Source organism: Panulirus ornatus, chromosome 10 (assembly GCF_036320965.1).
Source record: "Panulirus ornatus isolate Po-2019 chromosome 10, ASM3632096v1, whole genome shotgun sequence".
Lineage (NCBI taxonomy): Eukaryota > Metazoa > Arthropoda > Malacostraca > Decapoda > Palinuridae > Panulirus > Panulirus ornatus.
This window is the reverse complement of record NC_092233.1, coordinates 34,307,907-34,331,727: the sequence shown is the minus strand read 5'-3', so window position 1 is coordinate 34,331,727 and position 23,821 is coordinate 34,307,907. Positions and strand designations below refer to the sequence as shown.

Sequence of the window (23,821 nt, the reverse complement as noted above, 5' to 3'; positions counted from 1 at the left end):
CAGCCTCTTCTGCTCTCTCAATCACACTCTTTTTATTACCACACATCTCTCTTACCCTTTCATTACTTATTCGATCAAACCACCTCACACCACATATTGTCCTCAGACATCTCATTTCCAACACATCCACCCTCCTCTGCACAACCCTATCTATAGTCCATGCCTCACAACCATATAACATTGTAGGAACCACTATTCCTTCAAACATACCCATTTTTGCCCTCCGAGATGACATTCTCGCCTTCCACACATTTTTCAATGCTCCCAGTACCTTTGCCTCCTCCCCCACCCTGTGACTCACTTCCGGTTCCATGGTTCCATTCACTGCTAAATCCACTCCCAGATATCTAAAACACTTCACTTCCTCCAGTTTTCCTCCATTCAAACTTACCTCCCAATTAACTTGTCCCTCAACCCTACTGAACCTAATGACATTGCTCTTATTCACATTTACTCTCAGCTTTCTTCTTTCACACACTTTACCAAACTGTCACTAACTTTTGCAGTTTCTCACCTGAATCAGCCACCAGCACCGTATCATCAGCAAACAACAATTGACTCACTTCCCATTCGCTGCTAAATCCACTCCCAGATATCTAAAACACTTCACTTCCTCCAGTTTTCCTCCATTCAAACTTACCTCCCAATTAACTTGTCCCTCAACCCTACTGAACCTAAAAACATTGCTCTTATTCACACTTACTATCAGCTTTCTTCTTTCACACACTTTACCAAACTGTCACTAACTTTTGCAGTTTCTCACCTGAATCAGCCACCAGCACTGTATCATCATCGAACAACAATTGACTCACTTCCCAAGCCCTTTCATCCACAACAGACTGCAACTTGCCCCTCTCTTCAAAACTCTTGCATCCACCTCCCTAACAACCCCCATCTATGAACAAATTAAACAACCACGCAGACATCACGCATCCCTGCCGCAAACCAACATTCACCGGGAACCAATCACTTTCCTCTCTTCCTACTCGTACACAAGCCTTACATCTTTGATAAAAAGTTTTCACTGCTTCAAGCAACTTACCTCCCACACCATATACTTTTGGAAAGAGGGGCAAGTATGCAGTCTGTTGTGGATGAGAGAGCTTGGGAAGTGAGTCAGTTGTTGTTCGCTGATGATACAGCGCTGGTGGCTGATTCATGTGAGAAACTGCAGAAGCTGGTGACTGAGTTTGGTAAAGTGTGTGAAAGAAGAAAGTTGAGAGTAAATGTGAATAAGAGCAAGGTTATTAGGTACAGTAGGGTTGAGGGTCAAGTCAACTGGGAGGTAAGTTTGAATGGAGAAAAACTGGAGGAAGTGAAGTGTTTTAGATATCTGGGAGTGGATCTGGCAGCGGATGGAACCATGGAAGCGGAAGTGAATCATAGGGTGGGGGAGGGGGTGAAAATTCTGGGAGCCTTGAAGAATGCGTGGAAGTCGAGAACATTATCTTGGAAAGCAAAAATGGGTATGTTTGAAGGAATAGTGGTTCCAACAATGTTGTATGGTTGCGAGGCGTGGGCTATGGATAGAGTTGTGTGCAGGAGGGTGGATGTGCTGGAAATGAGATGTTTGAGGACAATGTGTGGTGTGAGGTGGTTTGATCGAGTAAGTAACGTAAGGGTAAGAGAGATGTGTGGAAATAAAAAGAGCGTGGTTGAGAGAGCAGAAGAGGGTGTTTTGAAATGGTTTGGGCATATGGAGAGAATGAGTGAGGAAAGATTGACCAAGAGGATATATGTGTCGGAGGTGGAGGGAATGAGAAGAGGGAGACCAAATTGGAGGTGGAAAGATGGAGTGAAAAAGATTTTGTGTGATCGGGGCCTGAACATGCAGGAGGGTGAAAGGAGGGCAAGGAATAGAGTGAATTGGAGCGATGTGGTATACCGGGGTTGACGTGCTGTCAGTGGATTGAATCAAGGCATGTGAAGCGTCTCGGGTAAACCATGGAAAGTTGTGTAGGTATGTATATTTGCGTGTATGGACGTATGTATATACATGTGTATGGAGGTGGGTTGGGCCATTTCTTTCATCTGTTTCCTTGCGCTACCTCGCAAACGCGGGAGACAGCGACAAAAAAAATATATATATATATATATATATATATATATATATATATATATATATATATATATATATATATATATATATATCTTTTTATACTATTCAATATTTCCCTCATCAGCGAGGTAATATTAAGAACAGAGGACTGAGCCTTTGAGGGAATATCCTCACTTGGCCCCCTTCTCTCTTCCTTCTTTTGGAAAGTTAAAAACGAGAAGGGAGGATTTTCAGGCATGAGAAGAAAGATCATGAGAGGCAAGTGTTTTGGGAGCAGCTGAGTGAGTGTGTTAGCAGTTTTGATGCACGAGACCGGGTTATAGTGATGGGTGATTTGAATGCAAAGGTGAGTAATGTGGCAGTTGAGGGAATAATTGGTGTACATGGGGTGTTCAGTGAAGAGCTTGTGCTGAAAAAGGACTGGTGATTGGGAATACCTGGTTTAAAAAGAGAGATATACATAAGTATACATATGCAAGTAGGAGAGATGACCAGAGAGCATTACTGGATTACGTGTTGATAGGAGCGGAAAGAGAGACTTTTGGATGTTAATGTGCTGAGAGGTGCAACTGGAGGGATTTCTGATCATTATCTTGATGAGGCGAAGGTGACGATATGTAGAGGTTTTCAAAAAGAAGAGAGAATGTTGGGGTGAAAAGAGTGGTGAGAGTAAGTGAGCTTGGGAAGGAGACTTGTGTGAGGAAGTACCAGGAGAGACTGAGTACAGAATGGAAAAAGGTGAGAACAAAGGACGTAAGGGGAGTGGGGGAGGAATGGGATGTATTTAGGGAAGCAGTGATGGCTTGCGCAAAAGATGCTTGTAGCATGAGAAGCGTGGGAGGAGGGCAGATTAGAAAGGGTAGTGAGTGGAGGGAAGAAGAAGTAAGATTATTAGTGAAAGAGAAGAGAGAGGCATTTGGACGATTTTTGCAGGGAAATAATGCAAATGAGTGGGAGATGTATAAAAGAAAGAGGCAGGAGGTCAAGAGAAAGGTGCAAGAGGTGAAGAAGAGGGCAAATGAGAGGTGGGGTGAGAGAGAATCATTAAATTTTAGGAAGAATAAAAAGATGCTTAGGAAGGAGGTAAATAAAGTGCGTAAGACGAGGGAACAAATGGGAACATCAGTGAAGGGGGCTAATGGGGAGGTGATAACAAGTAGTGGTGATGTGAGGAGATGAAGTGAGTATTGTGAAGAAATGTTGAATGTGTTTGACGATAGAGTGGCAGATATAGGGTGTTTTGGTCGAGGTGGTGTGCAAAGCGAGAGGGTTAGGGAAAATAATTTGATAAACAGAAAAGAGGTAGTAAAAGCTTTGTGGAAGGTGAAAGCTGGCAAGGCAGTGGGTTTGGATGGCATTGCGGTGGAATTTATTAAAAAAGGGGGTGACTGTATTGTTGACTGGATGTTAAGGTTATTTAATGTATGTATGACTCATGGTGAGGTGCCTGAGGATTGGCAGAATGCTTGCATAGTGCCATTGTACAAAGGCAAAGGGGATAACAGTGAGTGCTCAAATTGCTGAGGTATAAGTTTGTTGAGTATTCCTGGGAAATTATAAGGGAGTGTATTGATTGAGAGGGTGAAGGTAAGTACAGAGCATCAGATTGGGGAAGAGCAGTGTGGTTTCAGAAGTGGTAGAGGATGTGTGGCTAAGGTGTTTGCTTTGAAGAATGTATGTGAGAAATACTTAGAAAAGCAAATGGATTTGTATGTAGCATTTATGGATCTTGAGAAGGCATATGATAGAGCTGATAGAGATGCTCTGTGGAAGGTATTAAGAATATATGGTGTGGGAGCCAAGTTGTTAGAAGCAGTGAAAAGTTTTTATCGAGGATGTAAGGCATGTGTACGTGTAGGAAGAGAGGAAAGTGATTGGTTCTCAGTGGATGTAGGTTTGTAGCAGGGGTGTGTGATGTCTCCATGGTTGTTTAATTTGTTTATGGATGGAGTTGTTAGGGAGGTGAATGCAAGAGTTTTGGAAAGAGGGGCAAATATGCAGTCTGTTGTGGATGAGAGAGCTTGGAAAGTGAGTCAGTTGTTGTACGCTGATGATACAGCACTGGTGGCTGATTCATGTGAGAAACTGCAGAAGCTGGTGACTGAGTTTGGTGATGTGTGTCAAAGAAGAAAGCTGAGAGTAAATGTGAATAAGAGCAAGGTTATTAGGTACAATAGGGTTGAGGGTCAAGTCAACTGGGAGGTAAGTTTGAATGGAGAAAAGCTAAAGGAAGTGAAGTGTTTTAGATATCTGGGAGTAGATTTGGCAGCGGATGGAACCATGGAAGTGGAAGTGAATCACAGGGTGGGGGAGGGGGCGAAAGTTCTAGGAGCATGGAAGAATGTGTGGAAGTCGAGAACATTATCTCGGAAAGCAAAAATGGGTATGTTTGAAGGAATAGTGGTTCCAAGAATGTTGTATGGTTGCGAGGCGTGGGCTATGGATAGAGTTGTGCGCAGGAGGGTGGGTGTGCTGAAAATGAGATGTTTGAGGACAATATATAGTGTGAGGTGGTTTGATCGAGTAAGTAACAATAGGGTAAGAGAGATGTGTGGTAATAAAAAGAGTGTGGTTGAGAGAGCAGAATTGGGTGTTTTGGAATGGTTTGGTCACATGGAGAGAATGAGTGAGGAAAGATTGACCAAGAGGATATATGTGTCAGAGGTGGAGGGAACGAGGAGAAGTGGGAGACCAAATTGGAGGTGAAAAGATGGAGTGAAAAGATTTTGAGTGATCGGGGCTTGAACATGGAGGAGGGTGAGTTGGAATGATATGGTATACCAGGGTCGATGTGCTGTCAATGGATTGAACCAGGGCATGTGAAGCGTCTGGAGTAAACCATGGAAAGTTCTGTGGGGCCTGGATGTGGAAAGGGAGCTGTGGTTTCGGTGCATTATTACATGACAGCTAGAGATTGAGTGTGAACGAGTGTGGCCTTTGTTGTCTTTTCCTAGCGCTACCTCGCACACATGAGGGGGGAGGGGGTTGTTATTTCATATGTAGCGAGGTGGCGATGGAAATGAATAAAGGCAGACAGTATAAAGTATGTACATGTGTATATACGTATATATCTGTGTGTGTATATATATGTACACGTTGAGATGTATAGGTATGTATATTTGTGTGTGTGGACGTGTATGTATAAACATGAGTATGTAGGTTGGTTGGGCCATTCTTGCATCTGTTTCCTTGCTCTACCTCACTATCGCGGGAGGCAGCGACAAAGCAAAATAGAAATTAAAAAGAGATTATCATTATTTTTTTTTTTTTTTTTTTTTTTTATACTTTGGCGCTGTCTCCCGCGTTTGCGAGGTAGCGCAAGGAAACAGACTAAAGAAATGGCCCAACCCCCCCCCATACACATGTATATACATACGTCCACACACGCAAATATACATACCTACACAGCTTTCCATGGTTTACCCCAGACGCTTCACATGCCTTGATTCAATCCACTGACAGCACGTCAACCCCGGTATACCACATCGCTCCAATTCACTCTATTCCTTGCCCTCCTTTCACCCTCCTGCATGTTCAGGCCCCGATCACACAAAATCTTTTTCACTCCATCTTTCCACCTCCAATTTGGTCTCCCTCTTCTCCTTGCTCCCTCCACCTCCGACACATATATCCTCTTGGTCAATCTTCCCCCACTCATCCTCTCCATGTGCCCAAACCACTTCAAAACACCCTCTTCTGCTCTCTCAACCACGCTCTTTTTATTTCCACACATCTCTCTTACCCTTACGTTACTCACTCGATCAAACCACCTCACACCACACATTGTCCTCAAACATCTCGTTTCCAGCATATCCATCCTCCTGCGCACAACTCTATCCATAGCCCACGCCTCGCAACCATACAACATTGTTGGAACCACTATTCCTTCAAACATACCCATTTTTGCTTTCCGAGATAATGTTCTCGACTTCCACACATTCTTCAAGGCCCCCAGAATTTTCGCCCCCTCCCCCACCCTATGATCCACTTCCGCTTCCATGGTTCCATCCGCTGCCAGATCCACTCCCAGATATCTAAAACACTTCACTTCCTCCAGTTTTTCTCCGTTCAAACTCACCTCCCAATTGACTTGACCCTCAACCCTACTGTACCTAATAACCTTGCTCTTATTCACATTTACTCCTAACTTTCTTCTTCCACACACTTTACCAAACTCAGTCACCAGCTTCTGCAGTTTCTCACATGAATCAGCCACCAGCGCTGTATCATCAGCGAACAACAACTGACTCACTTCCTAATGTAGCTTAGACATTGAAGCTTATTGATACAGTGGTTAAATTGATGAGAACTGCTATTGACGTTTGTGTAAATAAATTATACATTTCCTTTTTTCCATACCCAGAGGTTGAACCATTATGTGACATTCATTTTTTTCATTCATTTCAAGCTAGAAGTTTCAGTTTTCTAAATTGTTTTTTACATTTTTTCATATGTATATATATGTATGTGTGTGTGTGTGTATATGTGCGTATGTATGTGTATGTGTGTGTATGTGTGTGTGTATATATATATGTATATTATCCCTGGGGATAGGGGTGAAAGAATACTTCCCACGTATTCCTCGCGTGTCGTAGAAAGCGACTAGAGGGGACGGGAGCGGGGGGCCAGAAATCCTCCCCTCCTTGTAGTAGCTTTCTAAAATGGGAAACAGAAGAAGGAGTCACGCGGGGAGTGCTCATCCTCCTCGAAGGCTCAGAGTGGGGTGCCTAAATGTGTGTGGATGTAACCAAGATGTGAAAAAAGGAGAGATAGGTAGTATGTTTGAGGAAAGGAACCTGGATGTTTTGGCTCTGAGTGAAACGAAGCTCAAGGGTAAAGGGGAAGAGTGGTTTGGAAATGTCTGGGGAGTAAAGTCAGGGGTTAGTGAGAGGACAAGAGCAAGGGAAGGAGTAGCAATACTCCTGAAACAGGAGTTGTGGGAGTATGTGATAGAGTGTAAGAAAGTAAATTCTCGATTAATATGGGTAAAACTGAAAGTTGATGGAGAGAGGTGGGTGATTATTGGTGCATATGCACCTGGGCATGAGAAGAAAGATTATTATTATTATTTTTGTTATTATCATTTTATTATTATCATTAATAATAATAATAATAATAATACTAATAATAATGATAATAATAATGATAATAATAATAATAATAATAATAATAATAATAGTAATAATAATAATAATAGTAATATCATCATTGTTATCATTATTATTATCATTATTTATCTTACTTATTATACTTATTCACTGTCTCCTGCGTTTGTGAGGTAGAACAAAGGAAACAGATGAAAGAATGACCCAAACCACCCACATACACATGTATATACATAAACACCTACACATGCACTTATACATACATATACATTTCAATGTATACATACATATACATACACATATACATATACATATATACACATGTACACACTCCTGCTTGCTGCCCCCGTCCATTCCCGTCGCAACACCGCCACACATGAAATGACACCCCTTCCTCCCGCACATGCGCGAGGAAGTGCCAGGAAAAGACAACAAAGGCCACATTCATTCACACTAAGTCTCTAGCTGTTATGTGTAATGCACCAAAACCACAGTTCCCTCTCCACATCGAGGCCCCACAAAACTTTTCATGGTTTACCTTAGATGCTTCACATGCTTTCTGTTCAATCTATTGACAGCACATCAACCCTGGTATACCACATCCTTCTAATTCACTCTATTCCTTGCATGCCTTTCACCTTCCTGTATGTTCAGGCCCCGATTGCTCAGAATCTTTTTGACTCCATCTTTCCACCTCCAATTTGGTCTCCCACTTCTCATTCCTTCCACCTCTGACACATAAATCCTCTTTGTCAATATTTCCTCACTCATTCTCTCCATGTGGCCAAACCATTTCATTACAGCCTCTTCTGCTCTCTCAATCACACTCTTTTTATTACCACACATCTCTCTTACCTTTTCATTACTTATTCGATCAAACCACCTCACACCACATATTGTCCTCAGACATCTCATTTCCAACACATCCACCCTCCTCTGCACAACCCTATCTATAGTCCATGCCTCACAACCATATAACATTGTAGGAACCACTATTCCTTCAAACATACCCATTTTTGCCCTCCGAGATGACATTCTCGCCTTCCACACATTTTTCAATGCTCCCAGTACCTTTGCCTCCTCCCCCACCCTATGACTCACTTCCGGTTCCATGGTTCCATTCACTGCTAAATCCACTCCCAGATATCTAAAACACTTCACTTCCTCCAGTTTTCCTCCATTCAAACTTACCTCCCAATTAACTTGTCCCTCAACCCTACTGAACCTAATGACATTGCTCTTATTCACATTTACTCTCAGCTTTCTTCTTTCACACACTTTACCAAACTGTCACTAACTTTTGCAGTTTCTCACCTGAATCAGCCACCAGCACCGTATCATCAGCAAACAACAATTGACTCACTTCCCATTCGCTGCTAAATCCACTCCCAGATATCTAAAACACTTCACTTCCTCCAGTTTTCCTCCATTCAAACTTACCTCCCAATTAACTTGTCCCTCAACCCTACTGAACCTAATAACATTGCTCTTATTCACATTTACTATCAGCTTTCTTCTTTCACACACTTTACCAAACTGTCACTAACTTTTGCAGTTTCTCACCTGAATCAGCCACCAGCACTGTATCATCAGCGAACAACAATTGACTCACTTCCCAAGCCCTTTCATCCACAACAGACTGCAACTTGCCCCTCTCTTCAAAACTCTTGCATCCACCTCCCTAACAACCCCCATCTATGAACAAATTAAACAACCACGCAGACATCACGCATCCCTGCCGCAAACCAACATTCACCGGGAACCAATCACTTTCCTCTCTTCCTACTCGTACACAAGCCTTACATCTTTGATAAAAAGTTTTCACTGCTTCAAGCAACTTACCTCCCACACCATATACTTTTGGAAAGAGGGGCAAGTATGCAGTCTGTTGTGGATGAGAGAGCTTGGGAAGTGAGTCAGTTGTTGTTCGCTGATGATACAGCGCTGGTGGCTGATTCATGTGAGAAACTGCAGAAGCTGGTGACTGAGTTTGGTAAAGTGTGTGAAAGAAGAAAGTTGAGAGTAAATGTGAATAAGAGCAAGGTTATTAGGTACAGTAGGGTTGAGGGTCAAGTCAACTGGGAGGTAAGTTTGAATGGAGAAAAACTGGAGGAAGTGAAGTGTTTTAGATATCTGGGAGTGGATTTGGCAGCGGATGGAACCATGGAAGCGGAAGTGAATCATAGGGTGGGGGAGGGGGTGAAAATTCTGGGAGCCTTGAAGAATGCGTGGAAGTCGAGAACATTATCTCGGAAAGCAAAAATGGGTATGTTTGAAGGAATAGTGGTTCCATCAATGTTGTATGGTTGCGAGGCGTGGGCTATGGATAGAGTTGTGTGCAGGAGGGTGGATGTGCTGGAAATGAGATGTTTGAGGACAATATGTGGTGTGAGGTGGTTTGATCGAGTAAGTAATAATAGGGTAAGAGAGATGTGTGGTAATAAAAAGAGTGTGGTTGAGAGAGCAGAAGAGGGTGTTTTGAAATGGTTTGGTCACATGGAGAGAATGAGTGAGGAAAGATTGACCAAGAGGATATATGTGTCAGAGGTGGAGGGAATGAGGAGAAGTGGGAGACCAAATTGGAGGTGGAAAGATGGAGTGAAAAAGATTCTGAGCAATCGAGGCCTGAACATACAGGAAGGTGAAAGGTATACAAGGAATAGAGTGAATTAGAAAGGAATAGAGTGAATAGAGCAAATACTGGGGTCAACATGCTGTCAATGGATTGAACCAGGGCATGTGAAGCGTCTGGGGTAAACCATGGAAAGTTCTGTGGGGCCTGGATGTGGAAAGGGAGCTGTGGTTTCGGTGCATTATTACATGACAGCTAGAGATTGAGTGTGAACAAATGGGGCCTTTGTTGTCTTTCCTAGTGCTACCTTGCACACATGAGGGGGGAGGGGGTTGGTTACTCCATGTGTGGCGAGGTCGCGATGGGAATGAATAAAGGCAGACAGAATGAATCATGTACATGTGTATATATGTATATGTCTGTGTGTGTATATATATGTATACATTGAGATGTAAAGGTATGTCTATTAGTGTGTGTGGACATATATGTATATACATGTGTATGTGGGTGGGTTGGGCCATTCTTTCGTCTGTTTCCTTGCGCTACCTCGCTAATGCGGGAGACAGCGACAAAGCAAAATAGATAAATAAATAACTTTCCACAGAGCATCTCTATCAACTCTATCATATGTCCTCTCCAGATCCATAAATGCTACATACAAATCCATCTGTTTTTCTAAGTATTTCTCACATATATTCCTGAAAGCAGACACCTGATCCACACATCCTCTACCACTTCTGAGACCACAGTGCTCTTCCCCAATCTGATGCTCTGTGCATGCCTTTACCCTCTCAATCAATACCCCCCCCCCATATAATTTCCCAGGAATGCTCAACAAAATTATACTTCTGTAATTTGAACACTCACCTTTATCCCACACATTATTATTATTACTATTAATATTATTATTGTTATTATTCTAATTTCATTATCATTATAGTTATCATCATTATGATTAAGTTCTTCAGGTGTCTTTTCTGTCTACCTTGAAAGATAGAAAAGCTGAGTTTCTACAAAGTTCTTTTATTCAGTGACAAATCATGAAAAGATTGAGTCTTGTGATAACGAGATAAGTACCCTCTAGTGACTCAAGGCTTATCAGAGCCCATTTTTTCAAGTCTTGGTATACTAGACACAGAGTTTTACTAAAGCATGATTGAGACAGAACACTAGAAATTTTGTAGAACCCTTACATTTACACCCAGAGAATATGGACAAGATTAGTTTCAGGAAAATCCATACCTGTATAGTGCGACGGACTCTAGATGGGCTTGGGTTCTGCAAGAAGCTCATGATGGAAGAGATCATCTTCACTCTGGAAGTGATAAAACTGCCTATCCCAAATGGATTTTCATCTCTACCATCTCTTTCCATAAATTTCTGGGGAAAAATGGAAATTACTGGTTAGTCATATGCTTAAATGTTTATCCAACATTTGTGATAAGCCAAAAATATTCTTGTCTGAATTGTGAATTTCCAATTTTCATAATTTGCAAAAGTTTAAAAGGGACCACATTGCTGGAATGGTTGGCAGTTTTAGTTCCATGAAACGGATCCAGACTGAAATTTATTAAACATTATCAGTTTGCTTATGAAAAAAAATCAACAGATTTATTAAGCTATCATGTCTTTATCATTATGCAGATTGTGATAAATCAAAACTGAAAATTTGTACTTCATGGACATGAATGTATTTTGATGATATGAACATATGCAAAGAATGGATAACTTAAATTCTACAAAGTTCTTGGTGTGGATACCATGAAGAAGGGGGAAAAGCTGAAAGGCCTAGACTGTTGTGGATAGAGGGTTTGGAAAATACACACCAAGTATGAGGAATATCATTTGAGGAGCTGAAGAAAGAGAATTATGTCAGGAATGAGTATTTCTCACCTACATTTTTCAAAGCAAACACCTGATCCACACATCCTCTACCACTTCAGAAACCACACTGCTCTACCCTAATCTGATGCTCTGTACATACCTTTACCCTCTCAATCAATACCCTCAACAAACTTATGCCTCTGTAGTTTGAACATTCACCTTTATCCCCTTTGCCTTTGTATGATGGAATCATGCGTGCATTCTGCCGAACCTCAGGGCACTTTACCATGGTCCATACATACACCTGAGCATCCTAGAGACTGAGTGTGTATGAATGTGGCTTTTTTTGTCTTTTCTTGGTGTTGCCTTGCTGAAGGAGGGGGACGCTATTTCCTGTGTTGTGCAGTAGTGACAGGGATGGAAGAAGGCAAGCAAGTATGAATAGGCACATGTGTATATATGTATGTCTATGTATGTATATGTGCATGTATGGGCGTCTATGTGTATATATGTGTTTGTAAGTGGATGGGCAATTCTTTGCCTGTTTCCTGGTGCTACCTTGCTGATGTGTTTTGGATATCTGGGAGTGAATTTAGCAGTGGATGGAACCATGGAAATGGAAGTAAGTCACAGGGTGGGGGAGGGGGCGGAGGTTATGGGAGTGTTGAAGAATGTGTTGAAGGCGAGATCATTTTCTCGGAGAGCAAAAATGGATATGTTTGAAGAAATAGTGGTTCCAACAATGTTATACAGTTGCGAGGCATGGGCTATAGATAGGATTGTGCAGAGGAGGGTGGATGTATTGGAAATTAAATGTTTGAGGACAGTATGTAGTGAGAAGTGGTTTATTAAGTAATGAAAGGGTAAGAAAGATGTGTGGTAATAAGAAGAGTGTGGTGGTGAGAGCAGAAGAGGGTGTATTGAAATGGTTTGGTCACATGGAAAGAATGAGTGAAGAAAGATTGACAAAGAGGATATATGTGTCAGAGGTGGAGGGAACGAGGAGAATAGGGAGACCAAATTGGAGGTGGAAGAATGGGGTGAAAAAGATTTTGAGCAATCGGGGCTTGAACATACATGAGGGTGAAAGGTTTGCAAGGAATAGAGTGAATATTTTATATGCTTGTGAGGCATGGGTTATAGATAGGGTTGTACAGAGGATTGTGCAGAGGAGGGTGGATGAGTTGGAAATGAAGTGTTTGAGGACAATATGTGGTGTGAGCTGGTTTGATCGAGTAAGTAATGCAAGGCTAAGAGAAATGTGTGGCAAGAAAAAGAGTATGGTTGAGAGAGCAGAGGAGGGTGTGTTGAAATATTTTGGACATATTGAGAGAATGAGTGTGGAAGATTGACAAAGAGGATATATGTGTTAGAGGTGGAGGGAAGAAGGAGAAGTGAGAGACTAAATTAGAGGTGGAAAGATGGAGTGAATAAGAATTTGAACGATTGGGGCCTGAACATATAGGAGGGTGAGAGGCGTGTAAGGAATAGAGTGAATTGGAATGATGTGGTATACTGGGATCGACTTCCAGTCAATGGACAGAACTAGGGCATGCGAAGTGTCTGGGCTAAACAATGTAAAGGTCTGTGGGGCCTGGATATGGATAGAAAGCTGTGGTTCCAGTGCATTACACATGACAGCTTGAGACTGAGTGTAAACAAATGCGACCTTTTTTGTCTTTTTTTCTTGGCACTACTTCGCTGAAGCAAGGGGTAGTGATACTATTTTCTTGTGGGGCAGAGTAGTGCCAGGAATGGATGAAGGTAAGCAAGTATGAATACAAACATGTATGCATGTACTGTCTGCGTATGTGTATGTATACATATGTACATGCTGATATGTATATGTCTATATATGTACGTATGTGGGTGTTTATGTGTATATATGTGTATGTGAGTGGATGGGCCACTCATCATCTGTTTCCTGACATGGCAAATGGTAAATATGTATAATAAATGCATAAATGATTTTTTTTTTTTTTTTTATACTTTGTCGCTGTCTCCCGCGTTTGCGAGGTAGCGCAAGGAAACAGACGAAAGAAATGGCCCAACCCCCCCCATACACATGTATATACATACGTCCACACACGCAAATATACATACCTACACAGCTTTCCATGGTTTACTCCAGACGCTTCACATGCCTTGATTCAATCCACTGACAGCACGTCAACCCCGGTATACCACATCGCTCCAATTCACTCTATTCCTTGCCCTCCTTTCACCCTCCTGCATGTTCAGGCCCCGATCACACAAAATCTTTTTCACTCCATCTTTCCACCTCCAATTTGGTCTCCCTCTTCTCCTCGTTCCCTCCACCTCCGACACATATATCCTCTTGGTCAATCTTTCCTCACTCATTCTCTCCATGTGCCCAAACCACTTCAAAACACCCTCTTCTGCTCTCTCAACCACGCTCTTTTTATTTCCACACATCTCTCTTACCCTTACGTTACTCACTCGATCAAACCACCTCACACCACACATTGTCCTCAAACATCTCATTTCCAGCACATCCATCCTCCTGCGCACAACTCTATCCATAGTCCATGCCTCGCAACCATACAACATCGTTGGAACCACTATTCCTTCAAACATACCCATTTTTGCTTTCCGAGATAATGTTCTCGACTTCCACACATTCTTCAAGGCTCCCAGAATTTTCGCCCCCTCCCCCACCCTATGATCCACTTCCGCTTCCATGGTTCCATCCGCTGCCAGATCCACTCCCAGATATCTAAAACACTTCACTTCCTCCAGTTTCTCTCCATTCAAACTCACCTCCCAATTGAATTGACCCTCAACCCTACTGTACCTAATAACCTTGCTCTTATTCACATTTACTCTTAACTTTCTTCTTTCACACACTTTACCAAACTCAGTCACCAGCTTCTGCAGTTTCTCACATGAATCAGCCACCAGTGCTGTATCATCAACGAACAACAACTGACTCACTTCCCAAGCTCTCTCATCCCCAACAGACTTCATACTTGCCCCTCTTTCCAAAACTCTTGCATTCACCTCCCTAACAACCCCATCCATAAACAAATTAAACAACCATGGAGACATCACACACCCCTGCCGCAAACCTACAATCACTGAGAACCAATCACTTTCCTCTCTTCCTACACGTACACATGCCTTACATCCTCGTTAAAAACTTTTCACTGCTTCTAACATTTATTTTGCTTTGTCGCTGTCTCCCGTGTTAGTGAGGTAGCGCAAGGAAACAGACGAAAGAATGGCCCAACCCACCCACAAACACATGTATATACATACACGTCCACACACGCAAATATACATACCTATACATCTCAATGTACACATATATATATACACACAGACATATACATATATACACATGTACATAATTCATACTGTCTGCCTTTATTTATTCCCATTGCCACCCCGCCACACATGGAAATACAACACCCTCCCCCCTCATGTGTGCGAGGTAGCGCTAGGAAAAGACAACAAAGGCCCCATTTGTTCACACTCAATCTCTAGCTGTCATGTAATAATGCACCGAAACCACAGCTCCCTTTCCACATCCAGGCCCCACAGAACTTTCCATGGTTTACCCCAGACGCTTCACATGTCCTAGTTCAATCCATTAACAGCACGTCGACCCCGGTATACCTCATCGCCCCAATTTACTCTATTCCTTGCACGCCTTTCACCCTCCTGCATGTTTACGCCCCGATCACTCAAAATCTTTTTCACTCCATCTTTCCACCTCCAATTTGGTCTCCCACTTCTCCTTGTTCCCTCCACCTCTGACACATATATCCTCTTGGTCAATCTTTCCTCACTCATTCTTTCCATGTGACCAAACCATTTCAAAACACCCTCTTCTGCTCTCTCAACCACACTCTTTTTATTACCACACATCTCTCTTTCACTTACATTACTTGCTCGATCAAACCACCTCACACCACATATTGTCCTCAAACATCTCATTTCCAGCACATCCACCCTCCTCCGCACAACTCTATCCATAGCCCACACCTCACAACCATACGACATTGTTGGAACCACTATTCCTTCAAACATACCCATTTTTGCTTTCCGAGATAATGTTCTCAACTTCCACACATTCTTCAAGGCTCCCAGAATTTTCGCCCCCTCCCCCACCCTATGATTCACTTCCGCTTCCATGGTTCCATTCGCTGCCAAATCCACTCCCAGATATCTAAAACACTTCACTTCCTCTAGTTTTTCTCCATTCAAACTTACCTCCCAATTGACTTGACCCTCAACCCTACTGTACCCAATAACCTTACTCTTATTCACATTTACTCTCAACTTTCTTCTTTCACACACTTTACCAAACTCAGTCACCAGCTTCTGCAGTTTCTCACATTAATCAGCCACCAGCGCTGTATCATCAGCGAACAACAACTGACTCACTTCCCAAGCTCTCTCATCCACAACAGACTGCATACTTGCCCTTCTTTCCAAAACTCTTGCATTCTCCTCCCTAACAACCCATCCATAAACAAATCAAACAACCATAGAGACATCACACACCCCTGCTGCAAAGCTACATTCACTGAGAACCAATCCCTTTCCTCTCTTCCTACATGTGCACATGCCTTACATCCTCGATAAAAACTTTTTACTGATTCTAACAACTTGCTTCCCACACCATATATTCTTAATACCTTCCACAGAGCATTTCTATCAGCTCTATCATATGCCTTTTCCAGATCCATAAATGCTACATACAAATCCATTTGCTTTTCTAAGTATTTCTCACATACACTCTTCAAAGCAAACACCTGATCCACACATCCTCTACCACTTCTGAAACCACACTGCTCTTCCTTAATCTGATGCTCTGTACATGCCTTCACCCTCTCAATCAATACCCTCCCATATAATTTACCAGGAATACTCAACAAACTTATACCTCTGTAACTTGAGCACTCACTCTTATTCCCTTTGCCTTTGTACAATGGCACTATGCAAGCATTCTGCCAATCCTCAGGCACCTCATCATGAATCATACATACATTAAATAACCTTAACATCCAGTCAACAATACAGTCACCCCCTTTTTTAATAAATTCCACTGCAATACCATCCAAACCAGCTGCTTTGCCGGCTTTCATCTTCCGCAAAGCTTTTACTACCTCTTCTCTGTTTACCAAATCATTTTTCCCTAACCCTCTCACTTTGCACACCACCTCGAACAAAACACCCTATATCTGCCACTCTATTATCATCAAACACATTCAACAAACCTTCAAAATACTCACTCCATCTCCTTCTCACATCACCACTACTTGTTGTCACTTTCCCATTAGCCCCCTTCACTGAAGTTCCCATTTGTTCCCTTGTCTAACGCGCTTTATTTACCTCCTTCCAAAACATCTTTATATTCTCCCTAAAATTTAATGATACTCTCTCACCCCAACTCTCATTTGCCCTCTTCTTCACCTCTTGCACCTTTCTCTTGACCTCCTGCCTCTTTCTTTTATACATCTCCCACTCATTTGCATTATTTCCCTGCAAAAATCGTCCAAATGCCTCTCTATTCTCTTTCATTAATAATCTTACTTCTTCATCCCACCACTCACTACCCTTTCTAATCTGCCCACCTCCCACGCTTCTCATGCTACAAGCATCTTTTGCGCAAGCCATCATTGCTTCCCTAAATACATCCCATTCCTCCCCCACTCCCGTCTCGTTTTTTTTTTTTTTTTCCCAAAAGAAGGAACAGAGAAGGGGGCCAGGTGAGGGTATTCCCTCAAAGGCCCAGTCCTCTGTTCTTAACGCTACCTCGCTATCGCGGAACTGGCAAATAGTATAATATATATATATATATATATATATATATATATATATATATATATATATATATTTTTTTTTTTTTTTCAAACTATTCGCCATTTCCCGCATTAGTGAGGTAGCGTTAAGAACAGAGGACTGGGCCTTTTTCGGAATATCCTCACCTGGCCCCCTCTGTTCCTTCTTTTGGAAAATTAAAAAAAAAACGAGGGGGGAGGATTTCCAGCCCCCCGCTCCCTCCCCTTTTAGTCGCCTTCTACGACACGCAGGGAATACGTGGGAAGTATTCTTAATCCCCTATCCCCAGGGATAATATATATATATATATATATATATATATATATATATATATATATATATATATATATATATATATATATATATGTATTTTTTTTAACTTTCTAAAATGGGAAACAGAAGAAGGAGTCACGCGGGGAGTGCTCATCCTCCTCGAAGGCTCAGACTGGGGTGTCTAAATGTGTGTGGATGTAACCAAGATGTGAAAAAAGGAGAGATAGGTAGTATCTTTGAGGAAAGGAACCTGGATGTTTTGGCTCTGAGTGAAACGAAGCTCAAGGGTAAAGGGGAAGAGTGGTTTGGGAATGTCTTGGGAGTAAAGTCAGGGGTTAGTGAGAGGACAAGAGCAAGGGAAGGAGTAGCAGTACTCCTGAAACAGGAGTTGTGGGAGTATGTGATAGAATGTAAGAAAGTAAATTCTCGATTAATGTGGGTAAAACTGAAAGTTGATGGAGAGAGATGGGTGATTATTGGTGCATATGCACCTGGGCATGAGAAGAAAGATCATGAGAGGCAAGTGTTTTGGGAGCAGCTGAATGAGTGTGTTAGTGGTTTTGATACACGAGACCGGGTTATAGTGATGGGTGATTTGAATGCAAAGGTGAGTAATGTGGCAGTTGAGGGAATAATTGGTATACATGGGGAGTTCAGTGTTGTAAATGGAAATGGTGAAGAGCTTGTAGATTTATGTGCTGAAAAAGGACTGGTGATTGGGAATACCTGGTTTAAAAAGCGAGATATACATAAGTATACGTATGTAGGTAGGAGAGATGGCCAGAGAGCGTTATTGGATTACGTGTTAATTGACAGGTGCGTGAGAGAGACTTTTGGATGTTAATGTGCTGAGAGGTGCAACTGGAGGGATGTCTGATCATTATCTTATGGAGGCTAAGGTGAAGATTTGTATGGGTCTTCAGAAAAGAAGAGTGAATGTTGGGGTGAAGAGGGTGGTGAGAGTAAGTGAACTTGGGAAGGAGACTTGTGTGAGGAAGTACCAGGAGAGACTGAGTACAGAATGGAAAAAGGTGAGAATAATGGAAGTAAGGGGAGTGGGGGAGGAATGGGATGTATTCAGGGAATCAGTGATGGATTGCGCAAAAGATGCTTGTGGCATGAGAAGAGTGGGAGGTGGGTTGATTAGAAAGGGTAGTGAGTTGTGGGATGAAAAAGTAAGATTATTAGTGAAAGAGAAGAGAGAGGCATTTGGACGATTTTTGCAGGGAAAAAATGCAATTGAGTGGGAGATGTATAAAAGAAAGAGACAGGAGGTCAAGAGAAAGGTGCAAGAGGTGAAAAAGAGGGCAAATGAGAGTTGGGGTGAGAGAGTATCATTAAATTTTAGGGAGAATAAAAATATGTTCTGGAAAGAGGTAAATAAAATGCGTAAGACAAGGGAGCAAATGGGAACTTCAGTGAAGGGCGCAAATGGGGAGGTGATAACAAGTAGTGGTGATGTGAGAAGGAGATGGAGTGAGTATTTTGAAGGTTTGTTGAATGTGTTTGATGATAGAGTGGCAGATATAGGGTGTTTTGGTCGAGGTGGTGTGCAAAGTGAGAGGGTTAGGGAAAATGATTTGGTAAACAGAGAAGAGGTAGTAAAAGCTTTGTGGAAGATGAAAGCCAGCAGGTTTGGATGGTATTGCAGTGGAATTTATTAAAAAAGGGGGTGACTGTATTATTGACTGGTTTGTAAGGTTATTTAATGAAAAAAGGGTGTGACTGTATTATTGACTGGTTGGTAAGGTTATTTAATGTATGTATGACTCATGGTGAGGTGCCTGAGGATTGGCGGAATGCGTGCATAGTGCCATTGTACAAAGGCAAAGGGGATAAGAGTGAGTGCTCAAATTACAGAGGTATAAGTTTGTTGAGTATTCCTGGTAAATTATATGGGAGGGTATTGATTGAGAGGGTGAAGGCATGTACAGAGCATCAGATTGGGGAAGAGCAGTGTGGTTTCAGAAGTGGTAGAGGATGTGTGGATCAGGTGTTTGCTTTGAAGAATGTATGTGAGAAATACTTAGAAAAGCAAATGGATTTGTATGTAGCATTTATGGATCTGGAGAAGGCATATGATAGAGTTGATAGAGATACCCTGTGGAAGGTATTAAGAATATATGGTGTGGGAGGCAAGTTGTTAGAAGCAGTGAAAAGTTTTTATCGAGGATGTAAAGGATGTGTACGTGTAGGAAGAGAGGAAAGTGATTGGTTCTCAGTGAATGTAGGTTTGCGGCAGGGGTGTGTGATGTCTCCATGGTTGTTTAATTTGTTTATGGATGGGGTTGTTAGGGAGGTAAATGCAAGAGTTTTGGAAAGAGGGGCAAGTATGAAGTCTGTTGGGGATGAGAGAGCTTGGGAAGTGAGTCAGTTGTTGTTCGCTGATGATACAGCGCTAGTGGCTGATTCATGTGAGAAACTGCAGAAGCTGGTGACTGAGTTTGGTAAAGTGTGTGAAAGAAGAAATTAAGAGTAAATGTGAATAAGAGCAAGATTATTAGGTACAGTAGGGTTGAGGGTCAAGTCAATTGGGAGGTAAGTTTGAATGGAGAAAAACTGGAGGAAGTAAAGTGTTTTAGATATCTGGGAGTGGATCTGTCAGCGGATGGAACCATGGAAGCGGAAGTGGATCATAGGGTGGGGGAGGGGGCGAAAATCCTGGGAGCCTTGAAGAATATGTGGAAGTCGAGAACATTATCTTGGAAAGCAAAAATGGGTATGTTTGAAGGAATAGTGGTTCCAACAATGTTGTATGGTTGCGAGGCGTGGGCTATGGATAGAGTTGTGCGCAGGAGGATGGATGTGCTGGAAATGAGATGTTTGAGGACAATGTATGGTGTGAGGTGGTTTGATCGAGTAAGTAAGTGAGTCAGTTGCTGTTCGCTGATGATACAGCGCTGGTGGCTGATTCATGTGAGAAACTGCAGAAGCTGGTGACTGAGTTTGGTAAAGTGTGTGAAAGAAGAAAGTTAAGAGTAAATGTAAGAGAGATGTGTGGAAATAAAAAGAGCGTGGTTGAGAGAGCAGAAGAGGGTGTTTTGAAATGGTTGTGGTACATGGAGAGAATGAGTGAGGAAAGATTGACCAAGAGGATATATGTGTCAGAGGTGGAGGGAACGAGGAGAAGTGGGAGACCAAATTGGAGGTGGAAAGATGGAGTGAAAAAGATTTTGTGTGATCGGGGCCTGAACATGCAGGAGGGTGAAAGGAGGGCAAGGAATAGAGTGAATTGGATCGATGTGGTATACCGGGGTTGACGTGCCGTCAGTGGATTGAATCAGGGCATGTGAAGCGTCTGGGGTAAACCATGGAAAGCTGGTGGATGTATGTATATACATGTGTATGGGGGTGGGTTGAGCCATTTCTTTCGTCTGTTTCCTTGCGCTACCTCGCAAACACGGGAGACAGCGACAAAGAAAAAAAAATATATATATATATATATATTCTTTTTTCATACTATTTGCCATTTCCCGCTTTAGCGAGGTAGCGTTAAGAACGGAGGACTGAGCCTTTGAGGGAATATCCTCACTTGTCCCCTTCTCTGTTCCTTCTTTTGGAAAATTAAAAACGAGAGGGGAAGATTTCCAGCCCCTGCTCCCTTCTCTTTTAATCGCCTTCTACGACACGCAGGGAATATGTGAGAAGTATTCTTTCTCCCCTATCTCCAGGGATAATATATATATATATATATATATATATATATATATATATATATGTGTCTCCATGGTTGTTTAATTTGTTTATGGATATGGTTGTTAGGGAGGTAAATGCAAGAGTTTTGGAAAGAGGGGGCAAGTATGAAGTCTGTTGGGGATGAGAGAGCTTGGGAAGTGAGTCAGTTGTATGATGATACAGCGCTGGTGGCTGATTCACGTGAGAAACTGCAGAAGCTGGTGACTGAGTTTGGTAAAGTGTATGGAAGAAGAAAGTTAAGAGTAAATGTGAATAAGAGCAAGGTTATTAGGTACAGTAGGGTTGAGGGTCAAGTCAATTGGGAGGTAAGTTTGAATGGAGAAAAACTGGAGGAAGTAAAGTGTTTTAGATATCTGGGAGTGGATTTGGCAGCGGATGGAACCATGGAAGCGGAAGTGAATCATAGGGTGGGGGAGGGGGCGAAAATCCTGGGAGCCTTGAAGAATGTGTGGAAGTCGAGAACATTATCTCGGAAAGCAAAAATGGGTATGTTTGAAGGAATAGTGGTTCCAACAATGTTGTATGGTTGCGAGGCGTGGGCTATGGATAGAGTTGTGCTCAAGAGGGTGGATGTGCTGTAAATGAGATGTTTGAGGACAATGTGTGGTGTGAGGTGGTTTGATCGAGTAAGTAATGTAAGGGTAAGAGAGATGTGTGGAAATAAAAAGAGCGTGGTTGAGAGAGCAGAAGAGGGTGTTTTGAAATGGTGTGGGCACATGGAGAGAATGAGTGAGGAAAGATTGACCAAGAGGATATATGTGTCGGAGGTGGAGGGAACGAGGAGAAGTGGGAGACCAAATTGGAGGTGGAAAGATGGAGTGAAAAAGATTTTGTGTGATTGGGGCCTGAACATGCAGGAGGGTGAAAGGCGGGCAAGGAATAGAGTGAATTGGATCGATGTGGTGTACAGGGGTTGACGTGCTGTCAGTGGATTGAATCAGGGCATGTGAAGCGTCTGGGGTAAACCATAGAAAGTTGTGTGGGGCCTGGATGTGGAAAGGGAGCTATGGTTTCGGGCATTATTGCATGACAGCTAGAGACTGAGTGTGAACGAATGGGGCCTTTGTTGTCTTTTCCTAGCGCTACCTATATATATATATACCTCCCTTGACCCTCAACCCTACTGTACCTAATTACCTTGCTCTTATTCACATTTACTCTTAACTTTCTTCTTTCACACACTTTACCAAACTCAGTCACCAGCTTCTGCAGTTTCTCACATGAATCAGCCACCAATGCTGTATCAGCAGCGAACAACAACTGACTCACTTCCCAAGCTCTCTCATCCCCAACAGACTTCATACTTGCCCCTCTTTCCAAAACTCTTGCATTCACCTCCCTAACAACCCCATCCATAAACAAATTAAACAACCATGGAGACATCACACACCCCTGCCGCAAACCTACATTCCCTGAGAACCAATCACTTTATATATATATATATATATATATATATATATATATATATATATATATATATATATATATATATATGTGTGTGTGTGTTTTTTTTTTTTTTGCTTTGTCGCTGTCTCCCGTGTTTGCGAGGTAGCGCAAGGAAACAGACGAAAGAAATGGCCCAACCCACCCCCATACACATGTATATACATACGTCCACACACGCAAATATACATACCTACACAGCTTTCCATGGTTTACCCCAGACGCTTCACATGCCCTGATTCAATCCACTGACAGCACGTCAACCCCAGTATACCACATTGATCCAATTCACTCTATTCCTTGCCCTCCTTTCACCCTCCTGCATGTTCAGGCCCCGATCACACAAAATCTTTTTCACTCCATCTTTCCACCTCCAATTTGGTGTCCCACTTCTCCTTGTTCCCTCCACCTCCGACACATATATCCTCTTGGTCAATCTTTCCTCACTCATTCTCTCCATGTGCCCAAACCATTTCAAAACACCCTCTTCTGCTCTCTCAACCACGCTCTTTTTATTTCCACACATCTCTCTTACCCTTACGTTACTTACTCGATCAAACCACCTCACACCACACATTGTCCTCAAACATCTCATTTCCAGCACATCCATCCTCCTGCGCACAACTCTATCCATAGCCCACGCCTCGCAACCATACAACATTGTTGGAACCACTATTCCTTCAAACATACCCATTTTTGCTTTCCGAGATAATGTTCTCGACTTCCACACATTCTTCAAGGCTCCCAGGATTTTCGCCCCCTCCCCCACCCTATGATCCACTTCCGCTTCCATGGTTCCATCCGCTGCCAGATCCACTCCCAGATATCTAAAACACTTTACTTCCTCCAGTTTTGCTCCATTCAAACTTACCTCCCAATTGACTTGACCCTCAACCCTACTGTACCTAATTACCTTGCTCTTATTCACATTTACCCTTAACTTTCTTCTTTCACACACTTTACCAAACTCAGTCACCAGCTTCTGCAGTTTCTCACATGAATCAGCCAACAGTGCTGTATCATCAGCGAACAACAACT

The 23,821-nt window shown here is 42.4% G+C and overlaps 1 protein-coding gene across 4 annotated transcripts in view; it reads right to left on the bottom strand.

The window, feature by feature from the left end:
• The window catches only part of LOC139750896 (uncharacterized), a 270,500-nt gene that overhangs the window by 45,876 nt on the left and 200,803 nt on the right, over positions 1–23,821 (bottom strand). For all 4 annotated transcript variants that reach the window (XM_071665771.1, XM_071665770.1, XM_071665773.1 and 1 more), the window contains one exon: positions 10,979–11,116. In XM_071665771.1, the coding sequence (XP_071521872.1) occupies positions 10,979–11,116 (138 nt within the window). The remainder of the gene's footprint in view (positions 1–10,978; positions 11,117–23,821) is intronic.